The 22762-nt window shown below is 45.9% G+C and overlaps 1 protein-coding gene and 1 non-coding gene across 4 annotated transcripts in view; both read right to left on the minus strand.

Moving 5' to 3' along the window:
• Tbxas1 (thromboxane A synthase 1) overlaps positions 1-22762 on the minus strand; it is a 168723-nt gene that overhangs the window by 54512 nt on the left and 91449 nt on the right. For all 3 annotated transcript variants that reach the window (XM_029478679.1, XM_021165134.2, XM_085840687.1), the window contains 4 exons: positions 13371-13459; positions 10193-10341; positions 8091-8221; positions 3286-3600 (listed from right to left, as the gene is read on the minus strand). In XM_029478679.1, coding sequence (XP_029334539.1) covers positions 3286-3600; positions 8091-8221; positions 10193-10341; positions 13371-13459 — 684 coding nt within the window. The remainder of the gene's footprint in view (positions 1-3285; positions 3601-8090; positions 8222-10192; positions 10342-13370; positions 13460-22762) is intronic.
• On the minus strand, positions 17558-17683 carry LOC115031400 (small nucleolar RNA SNORA17). The gene has a single exon (XR_003837040.1). It is a non-coding gene; the product is annotated as a small nucleolar RNA SNORA17 (small nucleolar RNA).

The raw sequence follows: 22762 nt of genomic DNA on the forward strand, positions 1-22762 counted from the left end.
GCTCTTTTTCTCATTCTCCAACTGTTGTTGGAGGAGACTCAAGCTTGGCAGGAGATGATGCCATTACCACCTGATCCTCCTTACCTGCCTATTGGGTAACATTTTCTACCGATGCCTGAAGCAGTCTCACGTGACACAGGGTGTTTTTGTTATTGTTATTGCTTTTGCTTTTTGTCATAGAGGAGGGTAGTAGTTCTCACCGCATTCCCAAAAGGAAATTACTGGAGGGGAGATGGTGTGGGAAGAAGGCACTAGAGCCAGGATCCAGACACTTGAATGACAGGTCTTCTAAGGAGGACTGCTCTGCAGAGCTCGGTCAGAACACCCTGGGCATAGGGAGAGTCTGCAGCCGTGGAAGCTGGCATGAACTGGCACTCAAGAGATATTTGTTGAATGGAAACCAGCAGGAAAGTTGTAACAAATCATACTTTACATGCAAATTTTCAGGAATATTTTCAGGGAAATACTTAATGTGTGAACAGCTAATCTGCATTTCCATGTCCTGACAGATGGCCCATATTAACAGAGTTCTGAGTCTAGTAAAAATAAATAAATAAATAAAAGGAGAAAGAGAAAAGACAGAAAAAGAAAACCTACAAGTATTCATTGAGTGAGGACCATGCGCAGGACTGAACAAAGCAATATGCTCCCCAGTTATCTCATTTATTGCTTAAGAAAGACAACCCAGACACATTCCCACCTGTCAAAGACTACCCCAAAATCTGTCTATAGGAAGAAAACAGCCCTCAGGCTGGCATGGGCGGAGTAGAGCATCCTTTCTTGGGAGATAGTTCTGGGTCCCAATTGTCTAATGCTGTATTCTCAAAATGAACCAGAGACCATCATCTTCAGAACCTCTGGGACTGTGGATCAAAGATCCAGCACCCCCTCCCCTCCAGCCTCCATTGACAGAATTAGAACTTCTAGGGCCAGGACCTTGAGATCTGCCTTCCGGTCATCTCAGAGGGTTGAAAACTTTCACCTGGTACAGTCAGTCCACATACCCATGGGTCTCCCCAGAACTTGGAGGCATTTAGCATAGCTCTATGGGACATGGGCTTTGGGGGAAGAAGGCCTGGTTCTAGGCTCAGAGGCTGAAAGAGGCCAGGGTTTGGTGAGTTGGCACCACTGTCCTTGAGGTCAGATTCAGTTCAGGCCACGGTAGAGGTGAGGGTAGCATCAGCTTTTGTATGGGAACATTTCTATGCCCACAGCTTCATACCCAGATAGTTGAGGTTGTAACTGGTGAACCTGGCCAATTCCCGGAGCTGTCTAGATATTACAACAGTTTAGAACTGATTGTGCATACCTTATATGGCCCTGGAGGGTTTATTTTGGAAGGGATATTGCTTAATAGACTATTGGCCATTAAGTCCCTCGGAGTGATGATAATGACCCCCACATCTGGGAGCATTTGCACCTTCCCCAAGCTCCTGTCGTATGTAGCACATCACAAGGCACCCTTCAGATGCTTCTACAGCCTCTTCATTTGCCTTGTCCTTTAGTTTGAGACTAAGGGTTGGCTTTCCCTCAGCCTTCCTCAGGAAGGCATCTCCCCCAGGTCTTAGCACACCTGATCTTGGGGCTGAAATCAATTTGCTTGGCATATTCGTGTCCCCATGCCCTGATAACAATAACTGGCCCATGGTTGGACGAGGGATCCTGGTCAGTGGCCTCTGTGACCTTCAGTCATACATGCTCCTTGGTGGTGAGCAGTGAGGAAGCCGTGGTCTCAGGCACCCTTGTCAGACTTCCTATGGTTTCCCAAGGACAGTATGGATAAGCATGGGGCCAACAGGAGGAACCAGCCAAAAACTAAGATCAGAGAAACTAAGGCATGATGGTACCTTTGAAGTGCCGCTAAATGTTTTTCTGAAGTCTCATTCACTCTCAAACTGAGCAGGACTTTGTACCCATACAAGTGCTTGTTTTGCTAAAATCAGTTTAACTCAGGGTTTAGTAAGTATGGTCTAAAAGACACACTGGGATGTACCCCATCATCTCTGACCCTCCTTTCTCCCCTACTCCTCAACTGGAACAAAATATTATATAACTACCAATAAAGCAGACTGAGACAGGTGGCAGGGTTATCTGGATTCATGGCTTGTTGGGACTCCATGCTTGAAGAATATTGATTAGTGGATCAATGTCAGTCTGGACAGAAACCCTGTCCTGTTCAACATTTTAATCAATGACTTGGATGAAATGGAAGGTATGGTTAGCAAGTCTCAGATGACACTAGCTGGAGGAAATGCTAATATGACAGATGGCAGAATCAAGATTCAAAATTATTTTGACTGCATGAAAAAGTAATAAGGAGAAATACAAACTCTTGCACCCAGGCGCAAAAGATCAATCTGTATAAGCAGGGGACTGGGGATACCCAGCTTGGCAGCTGTCATAATATCAGAGAACTTGAAGTTGACCACACAGGCTCACGTGGAACAACTAGTCTTAGTTCTTCAGGTTTCAAATATTTATAAAGTGACCTGGAGAAGAAGGCTAACTTTGCCTCTACTTCTCCAGTAGGACGGAAGGTAGAATGTTCAAGGAGGTAGTTTCTGGTTATGTATATATTTAACCCTAATGCTTCCAATAGCGGAATAGGGCACATTCCAAAACTGTGACTGTTGTGTAATGATATCAGAATGTAATAGACAAGATCCCATTGTGGGGACTTTTCTTACTTAAAGTGATTGAGGGCAGTGTAGCCTCCTGAGAAAGCCATGAGGTGAGAGAACAGTCCAGCTCAAGGCAGGTGGCTGCTGTGATCTACCACAGAGGGGCTTTACCTCCAAGGAATACCCAGGATGCATCTGTGCTTGGGGCTCCCTGGCCCATGTATTCTACCATCTTGTCCGTGTGATTGTGCTTCCTCCTCTGTTCTCTCCTTCCTGCTTCATCAGGTGTCCTGTGCCCACTCCTGCCTTCAGCCTCAGTTCCCTTTGCTGAATCACCTCTCCTGTCTTCCTCAGGGAGGCTGCCCCACAGTCAGAACATGTGATAGCCAAACCCCTTCTCTATGGCTGCCCTTTGACCCCCAATTCCTTCCTGGGCCTCTGCAGGTCCCCAGAGCCAGTCTCACAAGCTCTTTATTTTTCTGTCATTCTGAACACTCTATTTTACTTGCTTGCCCAGAGAGCTAGAAAAGGTGGGTGTCACCTTATTTTATCTTACAAACTTAGAATGTGATTTTGGCAGGTTATTAATCAGAAGTTGGACCAAATCCACTGCAATGTGGATGCCCGTGGATGCCCATGGACACCTGGACCCCGCTGTACTCACGTGCTTCTCCATGAACAGGTCCACCTCTTTCAGAAGCCTCTCCTGGCAGTCAGGGTGGGTGGCCAGCAGGTATGTGATGAAGGACAGCGTGTTTGTGATGATCTCATGGCCCGCAATGAGGAAGAGGAAGGCCTGGCCCACAATTTCATCCACAGTGAAAGGCTTAGATGTGGAGGTAGGATGGCACCTTTGGGGTGACTCCTTTGTGCACCCAGAAGAGGACAGGGCTTCTGAGACCATGTCAAAGCCTTTCACGCCCACAGAGTTCATGGAGTGCTGGGCATCCAGCACCATCTGCAGGAAATCTCTCCGCCTCTGAGGAGGAGAGAGAAAGGCACATTAGAGCCACAGGATGGGGCTAGGGGACAGGATCGGGGGAGCTCCTGGGTGGCTTCTGAACAGCTAAGTAGGAATAGGTCTTGGTCACTGTGTTATCTGAGATGGTGAGAGCCAGTATCCACCTGAATGACAGCAGTGAGGAACCAACTGATGTCCCAGTGCAGAGATGACACTGTTCCCTTCTTTGCCATTATAGAGACTTGTGGAGCAACCGTGGGATTATTTAATCCACACAGTATGTAACAGTGAGAGCAGAATCTTTTCATATCTATCACGTGTACCTTGTGTGCGTCTGGAATCTTCAAACTCTTCTTTTGCAGTTATTTACAGAATAGCCACACCTCCCTGTGAGTACAGTCACTCTGCTGAGCTGGAGAACACCAGACTTAGTCCTCTTACCCACAATGGCTTGGGTGCAAAACCACCACCTTTCCCTTCCCTTTCCTCCATCCTCCCCAGCCTCCAGTGACCACCTTTCTCTGTTTCTGAGATTTGATTTTTCAGTTTCAACATACCCAACAAGCGTGTTGTGTTTGTTTTTCTGGTCCTGGCTTATGGCACTTAACACATCGTCCTTTATTGTCTTAACTATGTAGCTGAAAACCAACAGATTCCATTCTTTTATAGGGCCAAATATTATTATTTCCTCTTTATGTACCATACTCCCTTCATGTATTCCAGATGAAGTCATTCCATTACAGGCTGATTCGCTCCCCATCCCCCTAAAATACTGTGCTTAAAATAAAGCAAGTGTTAGAGCCATAGACACAGTGGGATCTCATCTTTAAAAACAGTAAGTGTACAATCTAGAGAACCGTGTGCATCCGCTCATGTGTAGTAAACATTTGTCAACCTATATTCAGCAGATCCCTAGAGCTGGAGGAGGGGTGAAAACCAAGGTCTTGTAGTTCTGATTAATGCTTTCTATGCATTTGTTCTATTGGCTGCATTTCCAATGAGAAAACACCTGATAGATTTAAATCAGAGCATACGTCTACCATTTACTCTGCAAGGACATAGTGGATGGCTGTAAGTTTTCTCACACAGTCGATAGTCAGCAGCATGGGATGGGGGTATGGAATGTGGGTGAGCTGGCTTGAGTGAAGCTTGTCTTCAAAGCCCCCAGACCCCAGGCTGCTTCCTATGGAACCGCTTTTTCTCTCTCCAGTAATCCCCATCTCCTTTGAGTGCTTAAAGCTGCCTTATCATTCCCTCTACCTTCCTTATCAGTAATTTGCATATCCTTTACATTTTGACTAGGCTAATTCTAACTATAGGAGTGTTTACCACGGCTTTGGCATTCACAGAGTGTATTCCAGGCACATCCTTTCTTTGAAATGCCCTTTAATGTGATGAATGACAACCAGGATGTTGCTCTTTTCTGAAATTTATGGGATTAAAACAGCAAGAGGAGAGTATCAGAACCTGTATTATAATTTCAAAGTATTTTCCTAGTTGTGGTGTTTTCTCAGTTCATTGGCTTCTGAATTTCTGTTGCACGAATACTCTATGCCCCTCACATTGGCATGGAACTCCATCTTTTGAGTTTGTTGGCATTTTCATATGTGGCTACTTTTTCTACACCACGAGATGAAAAGCAATCTGAGGGTGTGACCCCCCTCCCCTTCCTACCTTTCCCGCCCGGCCTGTGCCAAGTGTGGTGCTAAGTGCATATTAAACATGCAATAGAATCTTTTTTTAAAAAGATTTATTTATTATTATATCTAGGTACACTGTAGCTGTCTTCAGACACACCAGAAGAGGGCATCAGATCTCATTACGGATGGTTGTGAGCTACCATATGGTTGCTGGGACTTGAACTCAGGACCTTCAGAAGAGCAGTCGGTGCTCTTAACCACTGAGCCATCTCTCCAGCCCGCAATAGAATCTTAATGTAAAACAATAGTTACCCTCAGGGATGGGTACATTGGGTTTGGTTTCAACTGTTCAACTGTTATTTGGAGCAGGAGGCCTTTGCAGATGAAGAGGTTAGTGACCATCAAAGGTGTCTGCTCACCACTAAGGGTTTACATACATTGAAGCTGAGGAGTCAAGGTCTCCATTTCCCACCAGCCTGTTTCCACTATAGGAAGCCCGGGCTTCCTCACTGTACCCTGAGCCTATCCATTTTCCTGTCCAAATGACTTCTTAACTGCTATTGGTCAGCATCTGGGTGGCTACTGTGGTTCCACTGCTGACCTGTCACAGTGGCCCTGGGGAAATGGAACATCCAAGGCTCCCTGGGTGCCAGGATGCGATTGGAGAAGCAAAGTGCACTGTTAGGCTGCATAGCTTAGTCCCTGAGGCTTGGCTGTGGCTTTTCCTGGGTGGATGGGGCGATGACAAGACAGCTCACAGTCATATCTACACCACATATTTTTCCAGAAGCGGCATGGTGGCTGCCATTCTTTCCTCTCATCCCAGCCCAGCCAGACTGCTAAAAGGGCTGGTGAAGTCTTGCAGAAATCTGTCTTAACTGCGAGCTAACGAGGCCAGGGGAAAGGGCCTCTCTCTAGGGTTTGCGAGCTACAGAACATTAGTGCGGATGGGATTCCTTCGTTCACAGAGCATCATGAAGGCCACGTGAAGCTGCCCATTTAGGATGGAAACAGGGCTGGTTTATGGTCAAATCCAAGAAAAATACATGTCCTGATAGATGTAGGTGTCTAATCCACCCATCGGCTGGAGCTTAGAAAAATATTTACCTTTTAACATCTGTGCGGCATTTTTACTGTGCAAACACACATCTGTTTGATGGAATGTATACAGAGTTCAGAAGGGTTCTAAGTGAGTTTTCTTAGTAACTGTATAGATCTGTCTTGACATGGGCAGCCCTGGATTTGTGGTTGGGAGGGATCAACTCATTGTTTGAAACAAATAGCTGTAAAGTTTATAGAAGGAAAAGCTTGAGGCAATCCCAGTAATTGGCTCTTTAATAACCTCTCACCTCTCAGTCACTCAGAGCAACAGTTTTTTTTTAATTTTTAGCCTGGTTTTACAGCCAGTGGGTTTCAGTGTGTGTGTGTGTGTGTGTGTGTGTGTGTGTGTGTGTGTGTGTGAGAGAGAGAGAGAGAGAGAGAGAGAGAGAGAGAGAGAGAGAGAGCTCTCACAAGGCAGCCCTTTGCAGTAAATGATGAGGTTTGAAAATGGTTCTTGAGCCGGGCATGGTGACGCACGCCTTTAATCCCAGCACTTGGGAGGCAGAGGCAGGTGGATTTCTGAGTTCAAGGCCAGCCTGGTCTACAAAGTGAGTTCTAGGACAGCCAGGGCTATAAAGAGAAACCCTGTCTTGAAAAAACAACAACAACAACAACAAAGAAAATGATTCTTTATCTCTTGTCCTTTGGGCTTCCTCCTCACAGACTAGAAACATATACTTAAATGAAATTGTCCTGTCTTTTCTGGCTTTAGAGTGGGGCCAGGTATACCAGTTGGCCCATTTTCCCCCACCTCTAAGGACATTCAAGTGGAGCTGATGAAGGTATAGGCCAAGGGGTTGAGAGCTGGTATATATGTCCCCACACCTTTCCTATCCAGACACAGTTGCTACAGAGTCCCCAGGGTGTGCAGCTGAGTAGGACAGGCTGCTGCCCAAGGCTGCTAAATGCATCAAGCTACTAATTGATTTGGATTTCATTCTAGGCCAATGCCTTAACCATCAGGCCTCACGAATCCCTCTGAGCCACAGTCTTTGAGAAAACCCTTTTAAAGCTCCATCTTGCTCAAGGCAGTTAAGTGAAAGCCCTTTTAGTCCTTTTTTTTTTTTTTTTTTGGTGACTGTCTTTAGTGTGATGAGACCCATAATGGACAACTTTAATGTGGACAAAGAGTAAAGATTATTTCTCATACTGAAAACTGCATACTATTCAGAGTCAAGTTCAGCCAATATTTACTTATCCCTATTATGTGCCAAGCAGGGTGTGAGTCTGTAAGGGAAAAGGGAAACACGGCAGCCTGCTAAAGAGAGCAGGGAGCCTCAATCACAAATTTTCTAGCAAGAGTCTCCATGTTAAAAGGGAATATGGGATTGATTGACAGTTGCCTAAACTTCTTGCTAATATTTATGCTATTCATGCTATAAAGCCCCGTCTTGCTGTTTTTCAGCAGAAAGACTATGCTCATGAAAATTGCATGAGGTGCTGACTTAGAAAATTCTGGGGTGGGGGTTGGGCTACTGCAACCTTTGCTTGGGGGTAAGAGCCCAGGTGATGGGAGACAGTCAGGGGTTGACATCCTTTCAACAACTCCCATCAGGGATAGGCCCATTGGTGGGACTTCTCCTATTATCCTTCCGATTCCTCCCTCCCATTGCTTTCTACTGGCTCTGGAAAGCTCAGAATGGGAGACTAGTAAAGGAGAGACCCATGTGACGTGAGGAGTTGGGGGGGAATGGAGAAAGAAAAGAGAGAGTGATGCCAAATTAGGTTCCATTCTGTTTCCAGACTGTGTCCTATAAAAATAGTTACCTCTTCTGCTGCTTGCTGGTCCCGTAAGGCAATCACGTTCCTAATGAGTGTGTTAAAAAAGCCATTCAGTTCATCTCGCTTCTTATTGGGCAGAATCCGGGCCAATGGGACCATTATGGATGGAAATGATACTTGAAAGAGAAAAACAAAAGTAGCGTTGAAGGGGGAGTGATAATGAAGCAGGGCTATTAGACTCCTGTGGCTGGGAAGCAAGCACCAGCCTTGAATCAGAGCCACTTGGGAGGCCTGTCTTCCCTGTGGACTCGGTGCTTCTCAGAGCGGGGCTTGATCTGACTCTAGCTTTCTGTTCCATTCCCTGTACATCATAAGCAATCGTTAAATGCCTGTGCAATAAAGTAAGTCCTCATGTGTACCTGGCCTTACAAACCCACTTTTACACTTAGAAATTCTTATCTCCAATCTTAGACGGGGGAGTGTCTTTGCAGTTCATCAGGACAGAATGGGTAACTGACTGGCTGTGAGCCAAGCCGTTACAGGGGCATAGCAGACCATCTACTTTATTGACTTTCTGGTCATTTGTATTTGTCTTTATCTGGATAAATGTCCCCACAACAGCCATCTGAATTGTCCCTAAAACATGTTGTTGCAGCTGCTGACAAGGACACTGGCTTCATCTATTGTGGATATTCCTCTGCAATGCAATATGCAGACTGGGTTCTTAGGAGAAGGCTCCCAGGATCAGGACACTTCCCTAGGAGATGTTCTGAGCCCAGGGATGAGGCCTTGCCACAGGGGCATGTGACTCTACTCAGACTCTCAGCCTGCCAAGCTGCACATAACCTTTTGTGTTGAGTCAGGCTGGAGACAGGAGATCCCAGAGCTCATACACCTCTGTTTAAAAGTGCAGAGAGCAGGGACCTTGTTAGTGGAAGGCCTGTCTATAATTGAAAGTCCATAGGTGGGGCAGCCTTAGCCCCAGCAGACCTCCTGGACACAAAGAGGCTGCGTGACTCCACACAAATGCCTACAGGTTTCAGTGTGCTGATGTTAGAGGTTACAGGGCTTCCTGCTGAAACTGGCTCAGAGATAAGAAGAAAAGCAAGCAAATGGTCCACGATTCTAACACTCAGGAGGGTGAGGCAAGAGGACGTGTTAATTGGAGATCAGAGAAGGCTGTATAACAAGACCCTGTCTTGAAAAAGGAAGGGGAGAGCAGGAAGAGAAACAAAAGAGGAAAGATGAGGAGGAAGATGAAGAGAGCTAGGAGGAAGAAAAGGGGGAGGAGGAGGGAGAGGAGGAAGAGGAAGAGAAGGAAGAGGAGGAGGGAAAGGAGGAAGGGAGGGAGGAGGAGGAGAAGGAGGAGGAGGAAGAGGAAGAGGAGGAGGAGGGGGAGGAGGAGGAGGAAGAGGAGGAAGAGGAAGAGGAGGAGGGAAAGGAGGAAGGGAGGGAGGAGGAGGAGAAGGAGGAGGAAGAGGAGGAAGAGGAAGAGGAGGAGGACGAAAATGAGAAGGAGAAGGAGAAGAGGAAGAATGAAGCTGGCCAAGGAGTGACTAGACTATGCCAATATATCAGAGAGGCAGGGAAGAGCTCAACAATACAGTAACAGCAACACACTGTGTTTCCACAAAAGCAAGTAGATTCCAGAACTAGCTGGAAGGCAAAGACTCCCTTGTAAAATTAATCCAATGGTCTAGTCTTGTTAGCGCGACGCCTCCTTCCAGTGACCCATCTGATGATTTCTTGTTTAGGAGTTGTTGGCTTCTGGTAGAGAAGTCCTCAGAAGAAGGTTTTGAGTGATGGGACAAAAACCAACTAACAAACCAACCAACCAACCAATCAATCAACCAACCAACCAACTCTAGGAAATGAGAGACTTTGGGTTCAAGTCTTGACTGCCTTTTTATGTATCAGTTTTCCTTCCCGGTTAGGATTATCAAACAGGATCCAGGGTTACCTGTGTTGGTGATAAATCAACCCAGATTGTGACAAGAGAATTCTAGTGGCTCTAGGGAGATAAAGTTCCTGAGGGATGTTTCAGAGAGAACATCCTGGGACCATTCCTAGTGGAAGGGACTCAACCCTGCAAGCTGTCCTATGGGTGGTGATCTGGCTTCACCACCTTGGGTAGGGGCTGCACTTACAGATTAATACCAGGAGAGGCCTGGGGATACAGAAGGTGGAAACACGCCGGCAGTGCTGCACAAAGGGATCTTCTGGAGAATTCTGGGAGTCCACCTGGGTGCCAAAGGCCACACTGGCCACCACATCTATGGTGTAACAGCAGTAACACCTGTGGACATAGAAGTGAGGACAATTGAAAGATGCTGGATTGGCCTTCCACAGCATACTCCTCCTGAGGTAGTGGAAGGGACGCTTCCTGGATGAGCAGCAATAGCAGAATATGATTGGAGGCTTTATCAAGGAGCTTATGGAAGAGAAGGTGAGGGCAGGACATCACTAACTCAGGCCTTAGAACAGAGTTGAACACTAAGGCACATATCTTCCAGTGGAGGGACACCTTCCTGTGAAGGGAGATAGGAGCCCCAAAGCCTTGGGGCTTTAGCCCCTATGCACACATAGCCCATCTCAGGCCAGAATCTAATGATTAATTGATAGCTTTCAAATTGGCATTGATGAATGAATCTCATTAGCTCATTTTGTTATCTATCCTCCATTTTTCCTTCTAATGATTTGGCTGCCCTGAGTACACTCTGCCTCTCCTGTGCTGGGACTAAAGATATGTGATGTGTCACGATTCCTGATGCTGTTGCCATTTTAAAAGGTGCAACAAGGGCTGGGGAGATGGCTCAGTGGTTAAGAGCACCGACTGCTCTTCCAGAGGTCCTGTGTTCAATTCCCAGCAACCACATGGTGACTCCCAACTATCTGTAATAGGATCTGATGTCCTCTTCTGATGTGTCTGAAGACAGCTACAGTGTGCTCATATACATTAAATAATTAATAAATAAAAAATAAAAGTGTAACCAAAAAAAAAAACCAACCAAAACCAAGGTCTTTTCTTACTCAAATGGATAGTAGACAAACTTTGGGGAAGGCTTACAAGATATATTTAATTTACTACTGGAAGTGTATATTGCCTTTTTCAAACAAACACGAGGAAAAGTGTCTTCCAATAGCATCAGGAAATTTAGCCAACCCCAGGATGGGAAGCCTGTCCTTCCCAATGCCATTTTAAACTAGCGCTATTCTTTCACAAAATGTTATGTGTTTATTGTTCTTGTATACATTTGCACAGTGTGTGTGTGTGTGTGTGTGTGTGTGTGTGTGTGTGCGTGGCATGCTGGGGACATGGTATACATGTGTGTGTCACAGTGCACATCGCATAGGACATAGGACAACTTGGTGGTATCAGTTCTTTCCTTCCACCTTCGTGTGGGTCTTGAGGGTCACATTTGGGTCAGCAAGCTTTCTCCGCTTACCGTTGACCTCCGAGTCACCTCTCCAGTCTTTACAATCCTTCTTTTTGTTTTCTTACAGGCGTTGCCATCTTAAGGATTTTCTAAGGAGTCTAATACCTGGGCTATTGATACTCTTCCACAACTGTAACATCTGTGCTTGCCATTGATACAGTTAGTTCTTCTGCATGGGCCCCACAGCCACCAGCTTATCGCTAGAGAATAAAACACTTGATGACTGTGAAACGTTGACGACTTATATCGAAAACATTGCTATGATCGGTCACCGATTCCCCGTTGATGCAAAAAGTGTGCATGGCTCCTGAGTGCGATCCCAGCAGACCCTAGTGCTTGAGGGTTCCAGGACCGAAGAGTTATTTGCTTTGCTTTAATAGCAGAGGGGGCCACCTTATCTCACGCTCTGGGAGAGTGTGGGCGAGAAGGTTTGTTGACAGCTGGGGACAGCATAAACGCTGCCATCGACTAGCCTCTGGTTCTGTTGGCCGTGATGATTCTGAGTCATTCTGTCCCCAGTCTGCTGCCAGCCATGAGTTAGCTTAGAGCATCTAAAGGTTGCTAGGAGAGAAGGCAGTCCGTTGCTTAAATTGCCAGCTATAGACACCTAACACCACTCTCCTGCCCACCACTGAGCTGTGGCTGCTAGGCACAAATGATCGCTACTTATTTATTTATTAATTTATTAAGCTGAACTGAGATTTGAACCTAGGGTCTCGTATATGCTGAAGCACTTTATCCTCTTGAACTATATTCCACAGCCAATCACCATTTTCACTTTTAGAGATTTAGTCGTTTATTTATGTGTGTAAGTGCTTGCCTGAGTATATTTATATATACACCACTACATGCCTGCAGTGCCCACAGAGGCCAGTAGAGAGCGCTGGATACCCTGAAACCGAAGTTACAGATAGATGTGAGCCACCTGACATGGATGATGGGACTTGAACCTGGGTCTTCTAGAAGAGCAGAAAAGTACTTTTAGCTGCTGAGCCATCTCTCCAGCCCCTGAACTTTTTATTCTGAGAAACAATTTCACTAAAGCACCCAGAATGGCCTTAAACTCACTGTAGCCCAGGCAGGCCTTGAACTTGTGTTCTTCTGGCCTTAGTTTCCGTAGTGGGTCAGATAATATACCTTATTTCCATTATCTTTTTTAATTTTTAATTTTTTTTGAGATAGAGTCTCAGGTGTTCCAGGCAGGCCTTGTATTCCCCATGTGAACAATATCCAGAGTATGGATCTATAGATGTGTACTACCATGCCTGGCTTCATGTGGTACTGATGCTGGCGATCAATCCCAAGGCTTTGCTCAAGCCGAGCACACATTTTACTGACTAAGCTCAGCCTCAGCCTCGTGGCTCACTTGTTTGTTTTTTGTTTGTTTGTTTGTTTGTTTGTTTGTTTGTTTTTAGGCAGGGCCTCATTGTGCAGCTCTGGTCTAGAACTTCCTATGTGGACCAGTGACCTTCAAACTCTCAGAGATCTACCTGCCCCTGCCTCCCAAGTGCTGGGATGAAAGCTGTGTACCACCACACCTGGCCTCGGGTATTTTTCTTGTGAAAGTTTAGGTACTTTCTCGAAAGTCCCTGTCCCTTCTGCCCTGGCATATCTTGCCCATCATGTCCTTGGAGATCAGAGGCTAAGTCTACTCAGGTACTAACCACTGCACTTGGATTTTCCTCACCAGGCTGGCATCCCTGGCTCAAGTTACTTTGCTTCGTGGTTTAGGTGGGGTTTCTTCTCATTAGTCAGTCTACCCACACCGTTATGACCGACTGGTGCTCCCAGTTTGCTACTCCCGAGGTAATTGTCCAGCCATTATGTGCTGTCACAAGGATCATCCACTCAGAATTGTGACTTCTCACCTGTAATGGAGCAGCCTTACCTCTGGATGTTGAATGCGTCCCTGGATGCTGCATAGCCTTTTAAGTGAGCCACGAGAAGTTCACAGGCTTCGCTGATGAGAGGTGTCATCTGATAATAGATAGCAGAGGTATAATTAGGGCATCGTGCCTAAATTGGCTGCCAATGATGGACAAGGTTATCCACAGTGCTTTCTAGGGAAACAGACTGTATTTCAAAGGTGCTTTTTAGGAGGCTAAGATTAAGAAAGTATTCATAATATCTGTAAGATACAGTGTCCATAAATACGTATCTTAAGCTTAAGTGAGCTTTCTGTGGTAGACGCACCAAAGGAGAAAGGATCAAACGTAGATCTGGTGAAATAATTATGAAAGCCATCACTAAGTGTTTAGACAAAACTTTGAATCAGCGCTCGGCTTCCTGACGTGTGGCTAGCATTAGCGAGCAAGTAGACCACGCTCTATATGTCCTGGCCCTGGAACTAGCCCAAGTCCGTGCATGCCTGTTCCAATTAAGTTTTCAGATCTCCCACCAGAACATAGACTCGAGTATCTGGAGGCACTGAGGGTCATCTGTTCCAACTTCTTAATTAAGGCAGAAGTTATCTTAATGGTATTTCTGAGAGAGGGGTTTTCATCTGTGTTTCAGCTGCTTACGCCTTCCAAGACAGGGTAACTCTCGACCTGCACGAGGAATTGTTGACTTCTTAATATTAAGAAGATATTTTATTGTGGAAAATTTCTAATGCCCAGAGAAAGATCTAGAGAGCAGCGCTGTGCACACCTCTGTGGTTCCAGCACATTTAGACCGCAGGCTTGGCTGCCCGTCCCTTTGACGTCCAACACGGTCTCTTGGGTGGGTTAGCACTCTTTAAGGGCTTTCATTCTCTCCTATATATTTGAAGGGCCAGGCTGGAACTGTCAAGGGGGATCTTTCAACTGAGTACACATCCTAGAACAGTGTCATACCTGAGGCAGAATACTGCTGTAGGTTCTTCTGAGCATTTATGGGACTAATATTTTGAAATGGTGCCCGATGTTTGGTTTTCATTATTATTATAAGAAACTTTAAAACTGTATTTAAATTAAAATTTTTTCAGATTTATTTGATTTTATGTATATGAATGTTTTGGCTTCATGTGTATGCTCCACGTGCCAGCCTGGTGCTGTAGATGTCAGAGCACAGCGGGTCCCCTGGAAACTGTAGTTATAGGTGGTTGTGAGCCACCATGTGGCTGCTGAAACTGAACCTAGGTTCTCTGCAGGAGTGACAAGTGTTCTCAGCCTCTGACCCCCCACTCCACCCCCTATTTTACTTTTAAGATTAAGTGTGTGTTTGTTCACTGCAGGGAGCATTTCAGGTACCCACAGGAAGAGTTCTTGGGGAATCCGGAAGCTTGTGTTCTAGATGGTTGTAAGCAACACAACACACACACTGGCAACTGAAGTTGGGTTCTCTACAAGAGCAGGACGCTCTCTTAACCACTGGGCTGTCCCTCTAGCATCTGGTTTTCATTATTTTGATGCTAGAATAGTCTGAGGTCAGGGGAGGTTTCATCTGTTTGTTCAATTTTTTTTTAATCTCTAGAATATGCAACAGAACCTGGCATACGTACTCATTTGTTAGATGGATGGATGAATGGGTAGATGGATTTTAATGAGCATGCAATATCTACTTTTTGTTCAAGTCTTGAGACAATAGAAAAATTATGAAATGTTAATCTAGTTACCAGAGATATGCCATTGGATGGGGACAAAATCCAGTCCCCCCCTACTACAGTTGGATCTTGGGTACCTATCCCCTGAGGATAGCATGACTGAGAGGTGGCGAGCTCTTAGGAAGCTGGACCTACTGGAATGTTTCTCGCTTTTGGGGATGTTTCTTTTAGTAGACTGTGGGCCCCCGGCTTTTACTCATTCTCTCCTTCACTTCTGGCCTGGGGGTGTGGCTTTACTTTGTCATGTGCTTCCATCATGGGCCACCACAGACCCAAAACAATGGGTCCAACCAAGCACACACTAAAACCTCCAAACCTGTGAGCCGTGCCGTGGCAACCTGCCTCGTTCTACACTCAAGGTAACAAGTGTTTCTTATAATGATGGGAAGCTGACAAATATGTGTTACAAAAACCTCTCCGTTTTCATAGTTTGTACACCTTTCTCTATTCTTTTTCAAACATTTTTATAAAAAGATGTATTTATTTAATTATTTAATTATGCAAGTACATTGTAGCTGTCTTCAGACACACCAGAAGAGGGCATCGGATCCCATTACAGATGGTTGTGAGCTACTATGTGGTTGCCGGGAATTGAACTCAGGACCTCTGGAAGAACAATCTGTGCTCTTAACCACCAAGCTGAGCCATCTCTCCAGCCCCTATTCTTTTTTTTTTTTTTTTTTTTTTTTTTTTTTACCTGCATCCACCTTTGCATCTTCCCCTTCAACCAAGGGGGAAAAAAATCTCATTGTGGAGGCTATAGTGTCACAGTGAGTCCCACAGTACACTCCTTTGTCCATACTTCTTTGCTTGCAAATGTTCATTGCAATGTTCATTGTGTTTGGTCGGGAACAAGGCCTCTAGCTTCTATCAGTACTGGAACCTCACTAGGACTCCCCTTGGATATCCTGTTGCTGCCCTGTGTTATGGAGATCCTGTAGTTTGGGATCTGTAGCTGCCCCTTCTCCTTCATGCATTCCAGCAATTTAGCAATGGGGTAGATGTTGGGATGGGCCAATACACAGCCCTGGATCTGGGCCTGAGAGGTTTCTGAGCTGGTCAGCCCAACATCTCTCTTGCTCTCACACCCTCTGGGCCAGGTCTCCAGCAACCCCACAACCAGGGCCAGCTCTACCCTGCTGCCCAGGCAAGGTGCATGGCCCACTCTCCCAAGTGTTGCAGTCGGTGAAGGACATGGCTAGGTCTCCCATTCTCATGATCCCAGGGCCAGCTCTCCTGTCTGCTGTAGATGGAGAGGGATAAGGGAGGAGAGGAGGAGGTCTCTGCCTCATCTGTACCGCTGCCCAGCAGACAAGAGGCAAGACTGGCTCTCTTGCACTCACGCCCCCGGAGCTGGCTCACTGACACCTCCACTTCCAGGGTCAGCTCTGGGTATTGCCCAGGTGAGGTGCACAGCTTGCTCTCCCAAGTCTTCCAACAGGTGAGAGGCAGGGACAGCTCCCCCACTCTGATGACCTCTGGGCCAGCTCTCCTGGCTGCCGTAGGTGACAAGGTGTGAGGTGGGGGACATCTCTCCCTCAGTTATGTCACCACACAGGGACCAGGTCTCCTGCTCTCATGACCCCAGGGCTGGGTCTCCTGCTGGCCACCGATGGTGAGGCGGGGAGAAGGGTATCTTTCTCTTGTCTATATAAGGGAGATGAACGGTAGGGACCGCTCTCCCATACTTGTATCCTCTAAGCTAGCTTGTCAACAACTCCTGTAATGTGTGTGGTCTGCTCTCCCAAGTACCGCAGTCAGCTAGGGTCAGCCTCAGCTCTCCATTTCTCATGCCCCCAGAGTCCACTGTTCCATGATGCACAGGTGAGGGATGGGGCCAGTTTTGCACAGCCCTTAGACATAAACATATCGCCCGCAGCAGCCCAGACCAGGAACATCCACTCGGCCTTTGGGGATAACAAACCCCGGATGCTGCAGAGCTATGGACCCAGATGTGGCCCCCAGTGGCACCACAGGCCAGGATCTTACCATGGTCTCAGGTGGTATCACTGGCTACTCACATCAGGCTGTCCCTTACTACCCTCTAGTCCAGCTCTGCTTATCTTTATTGTGCCCACATCCTTCTGTTTCTCTTTCTCTTTCTCTTCCATTCCTCCACCACTTACTTGATCTTCTTAGTGGCACCCAGAGTCTCTGAGTGTCTGGGGTCATCTCAGGAGTGGTCTCAGGACTGTTATGCCCTGCTTGTGCATTATAACATTGGGTAGAGGCCATCTTGGCATGGTCTGCCCCCACCAGGCCTGCCAAACTGGTAGTCACCTTAGCCTAGTTTCCTGCTTGGACCCCATGGTGCCGGTCTGGTGGTCAACTCTGGCTAGCTCCTCACTCTCGGCCTGCCTGAGTGGCCCCTTGCAAGGGTTGTCTGTCTCAGACTCACAGCCTTTGGTCCCAGACAGGGTTTTTCTAGTCTCTGGTTTGCTCCCAGTCTAGGGAGCCACCTAGCACGGTGTCAGGGCTCACTTTTTTCAAGGGATGTTAGGTTACTAATCGCTCAGATGTTCACGGATCAGAACACTGAGTGAAGACATAGCCTCTCTCTGTCACCTATGACTCATCGGTGACACAGCAGCCACACCTACAACGCCCCTAGGGGCAGGGCCTCTCTCTATTCTTATTGTTCCTCTGGGAAGAAAAAAAAGTCACTCTCAAATAGCAACCCATAGGTGGAACACAGTCCTGTTTCAGACACTATCTAGTAAACAGTAAATTAATCACATTCTGCGACCTGAACCCTGTAAGCCAGTAGCAAGGTCAGATGTATATTGATTTTTGCACAAGACACACACCACAAACAAATGTCAAAGTTCAGGTCAATGAAAGCCACAGGTCTTTTCCGATAACTTATCGCTGCATGCAACTGATTCTTTAGCCCTTGAGGCTCCATTCCTTAGAAAGGCTTTGTGTTTCTTTTTTAAAAAAATTTTCCCCCTGTATTAAAACAAATTATCTGTGTGGAAATTTTGCCTAGATATGTCTGTGCACCGTGGACATGCAGTGCCTGAGGAAGCCAGAAGAGGGCACCAGATCCCCTGGTTACAGACAGTTGTGAGCTGCCACGTGGGTGCTGGGAACCAAACCCAGGTCCTCTGGACGAGCAGCCAGTGCTTAAGACCACTGGTCCATCACTCCAGCGCCAGGCTTTGCATTTCTATTTCCTTTATTTCCATAAAAAGATGTCTTCAGCTGTCCTGGGAAGAACAATCCCTGAACTTCCCTGAACAGTGAGTGGGGCAGTCTGGACAGCTATTGAGATGCTGGGAGAATGGACCCCTCCCTGTCACAGCTGCCTGTTAGCCGGCCCCACATGTCCTATGGGGACACACGTATGACACCAGCTTCTCATTACCTGCAGTGGTGTGGGAGCCTTGTAGGAAGGAACGGGTCTGAGAGTCACAGGGGCATTTCTCTAATTCAAAGTGGATGCATAGCCATGCCTTCTTTGTTCCCTTTAAACTACAGTAACATGCTATCTAAGTTTTCATTTACGTCAGGACTAAGCATGCCTGGTTCAAGCACAGGCCTGTGACCCTACTCTGGACAGTTACTTCAGGGAGCTGCAGAATTTTTCAAGGTCCTTTGATCAGTCAGGATAAACCTAAGTAAATACTCAGCCTGGCACCATCTTCTCTGTAACCGGCAGATGACCAACCTGGTCAGTGGTTGGCTGAAGCAGGAGTGTTATTGACGCCAGCTGTTTGTCCTTAAGTCTATCCAGGAAAGAAATGAATAGGGTGAGACTGATTTGTTTTCAGTGACTCTGTATCAATTCTTTATGATGGAGGCATTCTTTTTTAAACTCTCACAAACCGTCCACAGAATAGTCCATCAGTATAAGAATAAATGTGGGTCTCCCAGGCATCCTTCCCAAGAAATCTGACTTCCTTAATGCTTGGAGAGCTCAATGCTTTCTAAGCACGTCTCTCTAGCCAGCTTCTCTGGCTGCCATTCTTATCTGATTGCAGTCATTTGCTACTTAGTATGTATGTGAGTGTGCGAGTGCACAGTATACACGTGGGAGTTAGAGACATCCTGTAGGAACTGGGTTCTCCTTCTGTCCTGTGGTTCCCAGAGAAAAAACTACAGTCATTAGCTTGGTAACAAGCACCTTTACCTGGTAAGCCATTTGCAGTCTCTTTACTTATCCCAATAAACTTAGTTTTCCAAGTGAATCTTATTTTAATAAGATTCTAGAGATAGGACTGGGTGGTGGTGGTGCACACCTGGAAACCCAGCACTTGTGAGGCAGAGGCAGGTGGATCTCTGAGTTTCTGGGCAGCCTGGTCTGCAGAGTGAGTTCCAAGACAGCCAGAGCTACATAGAGAAACCATGTCTTGAACCAAACCAAACCAAACCAAACCAAACAAAACAAAACCAGGATTTTTCAATAAATGTCAGAGGAATATTTAAAAAAAAATAACAGCAAAAAAACTTGTTGCAATGAGGTCTCCTTAGACATCAATATCAAGTATCCTTATTCTAGCAAGAGAGGTGGCGTATAAAATTTGACTTACACAAACTTCTCAGAAGCTGAAAGCATGGCCTGTGTATTAGGAGAGCTCCTTATGTTGAATCTTAAGTGCAGGCCTGGGTGATGCAGAGGACCAGTTACCTACTATCCCTTCTCCCATGTGCACTTGGCTAAAGTGCATTGGTGCTGGCTGCTGTGGTTGCAGATTTTCTCCCATGCCATGCCTGCTGTCTGTCACACTGAATGGATAATGACGTTTTAATCTGGATTAATGTGACATGAGATGGGGCATGCACAATGAAAATGTTAAGAAGTAATACAGAGAAAATATCACAAGACAGCGGAGCATGGTCCGTATGTTGGCCAGTTGCCATCACCTTATTTCCCCCCTTGCATTAGGTACCGCTGTTATAGAAGGTCTACTCTTCCGTGAGCTGAATACACAAGCAAAGGCTCTGTGGGTTGGGCTTGTGACCCTGCAGCTCCCTCCCTGTGTTTTCAGACCAGCAGGTGGATGTGGTATACATACAGACCCAAGCCCAGAAGCAACAATGCTCTACACCCAGATCCCAAGCCTGCCTCTCATTCTGCTGTGTTCCATCTCTGTAGGACAATGGGTGGTGTTTATTTTTGTTTTACCCAACATTTTCAAGATGCACATATGTTGTACTTTTAATCACATAAAATATTGATGCCATTTGGTTTTAAAAATGGATTTCATCTGGGTGTTGTTGTGGACTGAATGTTTGTGTCCTCTTGAAATCCATATGCTGTTGATCTAATTCCCAGTGTAGCTGGATTGGAGATGTGGCCTTTCAGGAAATCATTAACGCTAAATGAAATCATAAGATTGATCTGGGGAATGATGGTGTGCACCTGTAATTACAGCATCCAGAAGGCTGAGCTAGGAGAATTATGACTTCTAGGATGGCAAAGGACACATCGTGAGCTACACAGTGAGACACTGTTTCAAAAGGGGGATCTTGTGAGCACATAGAATGATGGGTGACCACCTGCAAACCACAAAAGAGAAGCCACCAAAAGCCACAATTGCTAGGAAGGACCCTGTTGTCCAATTTTAGTCTCTATGAACCGAGAGAAAACACTTCTCTGTTGTTTAAACCAGTCTATAGTATTTTTGCTACTACAGTCTGAGTTGGCTAAGGCCAGAATGTCAGTCCAGCAGCCAAGCCTGTGTTGTCCCTGGAGAAGACAGTCTGAAAGTGGGACTGGGTGACTATTTGGTAACCGTAGTTGCTGAAAATAAAGTCCTCAATTTAGGAAGAAAATTCCCCAAGGAAGGAAGTTCTTGCTTAGCCTGGACTTTATTCTATAAATTCAATCAGTGCCCAGTGTTTTCCAAAGAATTTGACCAACTGTCTCAGAAGAATAGTGTGGGCAGAAAGCAGGTGGGTGGAGTCTAATTCACAGGAGTGGACAGAGGAGGCACCTTACAGGGAGATGACCAGGAAAAGGTCAGGCATTCCCCTTCTCAAAGAAGCATTCTTCAATACCTTTGATGCTCTACGGAATCCCACCTTTGGCAGTTTTCTTCGAGGGGGAAGGATTTGACTTGGATAATGTCCAGTGGCTCCAAGAAGAGCAAGCACTCAGAGTCATTGCCAGTGGCTGACGGAGGTCATAGGGTAAGCACCTTTGACATCTAAGTCTGGAAGCTGACCTGTAGGTATGTTCTAAACCAACCAGCCCAAGAGCCTGTTGTCTTTTTACTTCCCAATGCACCTTGAAACCCAGTCATGACACTGATCTTCTAAAATTATTGTGTTTTGTATATTCATTTTGCTGAAATGCTCTGAGCATCCTCATTGACTGAAGGACATAGTACACGCTTCTTAGCTGTCTCTTTGAGCCCACAGAAAGAGAATTCTGCAGAAAACTACGCTAGCCATCTTCAAAGCAAGTGTCCCCTAGTCAATCCTTCACATAAGACCACGGACCAGACTAGAAACTTGATCATTATATCCAGAGGCCCTGAGCAGAGGATCCCAGATAAACTGTGTGGGAAGCTTGAGTTACAGAAACAAAGGTTTGCTGTTTGAAGCAGCAAGGCTTGGGTAAAGTTGTTACAAAGTAACAGGTAGCAGGTTTCCAATATCCCCTCTTTAAGGTAACTTTTATAGGTTGCCATCTTCTATTGACAGTTTATTTACTTTTTATTAAAAAAATTGTTTTGATACCATTGTATCCTTATTCAGTTGATTGTGTAGAAGTGTCTAAGCCAGTGGTTCTCAACCTTCCTAGTTGTGTGGCTACAGTTCCTCGTGTTGTGGTGACCCCTAACCATAAAATTATTTTTATTGCCACCTCATAACTGTACTTTTACTGTTATGAATTGTAATGTAAATATCTGTTTTCCATGGTCTTAGGTGACCTCTGTGAAAGGGTCCTTCGACCCTCAAAGGAGTCCTGATGCACATGTTGAGAACCACTGGACTAAGTGATAACCTAATGTGCTGATGTTAAAGGCACTCAGGACCCATCAACAGGCTCTTTTTGTCTTAGCATGAGCTCAGGGTAGATTTTTGAAATTTGCCTCTGAGCAAAAGACCAGAGATTCACACAGAGTCTACTTCTTCCTCCAGGCATGGTATCTGAATCTTTCTGACTGGGTTCCTCACCCCAGGACATGTTCTAGTTATAATGAACTATGATGTCCCATTCCATGACATTCTAGGATCCCAAGGAAGCCACTTATTGTTTGAGTGTAAAATATCTCCTCAGAGACTTATATGTGTTCTTTTGTTTGGCTGTTTTGGTTTTGTGGAGTAAGGGGGTGAGACAAGTTCTCATTCCATAGCCTTGAGTTTCCTAGGATACTCTATGTAGACGAAGATGCCTTTGAATTCACAGAGATCTGTCTGCCTGTGTCTCTGAAAACTAGGATTAAAGGTGTGTATCTCCATGCCCAGCTGGCTTACTTGTATTATATATATTATAATATATATAATAATTATATATAAGTTATATATCTAATTTTGCCACTTGGTCTGCAGATGGTGGTGCTGTGTTTTGGATCTTCTGGAGGAGGTAAATCACTGGGGGGGTGTGTCTGGAGGCTGACCTCACTTCCTCTCTATTCTCTGTTTACTAGTTGCACATGCAATGTATCCCGCTGTCTCTTGTTCCAGCCTCTGTGCCTTCCATGCCATGGTGGGCTGTGTCCCTTCTTCTACTGAGATCCAGAGAA

This window comes from Mus caroli, unplaced genomic scaffold (genome assembly GCF_978045245.1).
Source record: "Mus caroli unplaced genomic scaffold, Mus_caroli_1 scaffold_7, whole genome shotgun sequence".
In the NCBI taxonomy this organism is placed as follows: Eukaryota; Metazoa; Chordata; class Mammalia; order Rodentia; family Muridae; genus Mus; species Mus caroli.